Genomic DNA, 3,344 nt, shown 5'->3' with positions numbered 1-3,344 from the left:
GGCACCCTTCATGGCTTCCAGGACCGTGGTGAGGTCCCAGATAGGCACAGAGGGGGGTCGAAGAGGGTTTAACCTCCTTGCCCCTTCTTGCGCACAACGAGGTCGTTTCTTCCTAGTGATTGCCCGGCCACAAGAGCGTGAGATGCTGTTATGGCCGCCACATACACTTTGAGCGTCCAAGAGCTCTTGCAAGAAGGCGAGGACATTTGATACTTTGCACGAGTAGGGGTCCAGGCTCTGTGCTGCGCACCAAATTTGTAACAATGGCATTTGTAACAATGCCTCAGAATTTGCTCTTTTAGAAAAAGTGTGACGCAACGGCGAACACACTAATGCGTTAAAAGGATATGTATAGCGTGCCGGATGGCACAGCAGAACAGCAGGCTGAAGGCGGCGTCCAGTTGAAAAACCAGGAAAGCCGGCGTCCTCAGAACTGCAGGGCAGGTGGCTTGTTCCACTGAAGGCTTTTCGACGGCAGCGAGAAGGCTTCTTATCCAGAGATCAGCGAAGTGGTGAGTTTGCTGAAAGAGATAAAATCTGAATTCCATGGCTGAATGAGTGCTTATATAACTATAAGCCACGCCCATTCTGGCGGGCCCTGCGAAGCGGCCCAATTGGTTCACGCGTCTGAATATTCTCGAGAAAAGGAGTTTCCCCATATCGTAAGCTAGCCTTACGCAATAAGAGAGAGCTCTCGAAAGGGAACAAGGGAATAGTTCTGTAACGTTACACATAAGATGAATATAAACTTGTGACCGCAATTTTTTAAATAGCAGCTAATCCAGCTCAGGATTGTAATCTCCGTCTATGCAAGTTACCGGGAGCTGCACGAACGTGTTGGATTCGCTGTGTTTGGATGCCGATGTAGGTTCGCAAAGCCATGAGCATTAATAGTAACGCAAAGACCGCCATTGTTGATGGAAGGCTTATTCGAGATGCATAGGGGCGGCGCGGACCGATTGGAGTGCTGCGGGAATGTTTGGAGAGCATACGATTCCTTGTGCTTTTGGATTGTTCTCGCAGTGCTTTGATGACATGCGCCAATCGGTCTGCGAGAAGCCAATGCATCTCGAACAATCCTGGTGTGTCTGTGTGTGGTGCTGCCGCACTAGCGTTGCTGGGCAACATGAGATGTATACAGTGACGTAAGATCTGGCTCTGTAGTGGCTCTCAGGACTGTGGATAGGCAAACCGGTTCTAAGGCTCGTCAGTTGAACCAACAATGCCTGAAATGCTCTGACAAATGTATTAAAAATAGACTCAAATTAATTAATATGACATGACAGGATACTGACAAAATGTGAAGGACATTTTCATGCTAAAAATGGGTTAACATAAGCAACTTAAAACAAATTGCACTTTTGACAACAGCCAAGTTTGTGTCAAAGGTGACTTATCATGAAAATCTGACTTTTTTGTCTTTAAGTGCTATAATTGGGACTATAATTGACATTAGTGTCCCAGCCTCTGATGAGACAAGAGAGCAGTGGATTAATTTTATTTTCAACAGAAATCCCCCAGAAACAGATGAATCAATGTAACTCCACAACAACTACATAAATGTATCCACTAAAGCTCGTGTAAAGGACACCTTCTGAATGGAGGCAGGGAGCAGCAGCTCATTTGCATTTAAAGGGACACACCCAAAAAGGGGTAAATTTGACAAGCATTAATAAATGATCTGGGGGGTATTTTGAGCTGAAATTTCACAGACACATTCTGGGGAAACCATAGATTTATATTACATCTTGTCAAAAGGGGCATAATATGTCACCTTTAAATGTATTCACTTTGCCCTCTAGTAGAAAATTCTAATTTAGTTTTAAGTTTCTAATTTAATACAAAAGAAAGAAATGTGTGTTTGTGTGTGTGCGTGCATACATTTATAAATACTGTACATGTAGATGTAAAATGATGGCATAAGCATCATCAGAGTGGGCGGTAGATAGGTTGGTCAGTCTAAACCAGACACTATATAAAAGGACAGTAAGGAGAGCAGAACAAACTCCTAACAGGAGGAGACTCACTCATGGCCTATGAGACAGAGGATCATGAGACTCAATACTGCTTTCCTACCATCAACTCATCATGTATCAAGGGAAAACGCTCCACACATGAATACAATATCATGTATGTGTTTTTTTCATTGCTGTCAGCATGGACTGTGTTTCTGAACCTGCTGGTGATCATCTCCATCTCTCACTTCAAGAAACTTCACACTCCAACAAACCTGATTATTCTCTCTCTGGCTGTGGCCGACCTGCTTGTTGGACTTATTGTGATGCCTGTAGAGGCCACCAGGCTAATTGAAACATGCTGGTACTTTGGAGACACTTTATGCAGACTGTTTTTAATAATCATGGGATTGCTCTTCTCAGCATCTCTCAGTAATTTAGTTGTAATTGCTGTTGATCGTTATGTGGCTGTGTGTCACCCTTTACAGTACCCACAGAAAATAACCACAACTAAAACTTTATTTATAGTCTGTCTTTTCTGGGTTTGCTCGTCAGCATATAACATTGCAATAGTTATGAGTATCTCACACAAGTATGCATGTTATGGAGAATGTACAATTGTGATAACTTTTGACTGGTCAGTCACTGATCTGTTCTTGTCTTTCTTGTTCCCTTGTACCCTGATCATAACTTTATATTTGAGGATATTTTATGTTGCACATCAGCAAGTGAAAGTTATAAACTCTCTGATGAAGGGTGGAAAACATGTAACTGAAGGTTCAGTGAGGAGGAAATCTGAGAGTAAAGCTGCTCTGACATTAGGAATAATTGTCACAGTTTATCTATTTTGCTGGATTCCTTTCTTTATTTTGTCCCTAACAGAAAACACAGGAATGGCTTCTACCACGGCCTATATTCTATTATGGATACTGTATATTAACTCAGGACTGAATCCTCTTATTTATGCTTTCTTTTACCCCTGGTTTAAAATGTCAGTTAAACACATCATAACTCTTAAAATATTCCAGCCAGTAAAACATGAATTATAATCGTCAAGTAAAAAAGATTTACTGGCATTAATTTCTCCTTAATGGGTCCATGGAGTTCATTGTTATTGGAAAAAATGAGAAAATGTGGGCTAAACAGATGAATTTAAAACAGCATTTTTTTATTTTTTTATTTTTTAAGTGTAGAATCTTATCATAAGAATAGAAATTGTGCCAGTTAAATCATCACACTGATGTTATACAAGAAAGCATAAGAGAAAATGGTTAGGTTAACCTTAAACCTAGCCCTAACCCTGTAGATTAATATTAAGATCTGCTTTGAGTGATAATTTTAAAGCACAAAGGTTGTTTAATCAATTATTGGATGGATATCTATTTAATC

At 40.8% G+C, this 3,344-nt stretch overlaps 1 protein-coding gene across 1 annotated transcript; it reads left to right on the top strand.

The window, feature by feature from the left end:
* The first annotated feature begins 1,465 nt into the window (after window positions 1-1,465).
* LOC309489246 (trace amine-associated receptor 13c-like) lies at window positions 1,466-3,093 on the top strand. The gene has a single exon (XM_082157891.1). It carries the CDS (start codon window positions 2,030-2,032, stop codon window positions 3,002-3,004), a length of 975 nt encoding a protein of 324 aa, XP_082014017.1. The 5' UTR covers window positions 1,466-2,029; the 3' UTR covers window positions 3,005-3,093.
* Window positions 3,094-3,344: the final 251 nt, after the last annotated feature.

Source organism: Leuciscus leuciscus, assembly GCF_965113295.1.
Source record: "Leuciscus leuciscus genome assembly, chromosome: 24".
Classification (NCBI taxonomy): domain Eukaryota; kingdom Metazoa; phylum Chordata; class Actinopteri; order Cypriniformes; family Leuciscidae; genus Leuciscus; species Leuciscus leuciscus.
This window is presented reverse-complemented; position numbering and strand designations above follow the sequence as displayed.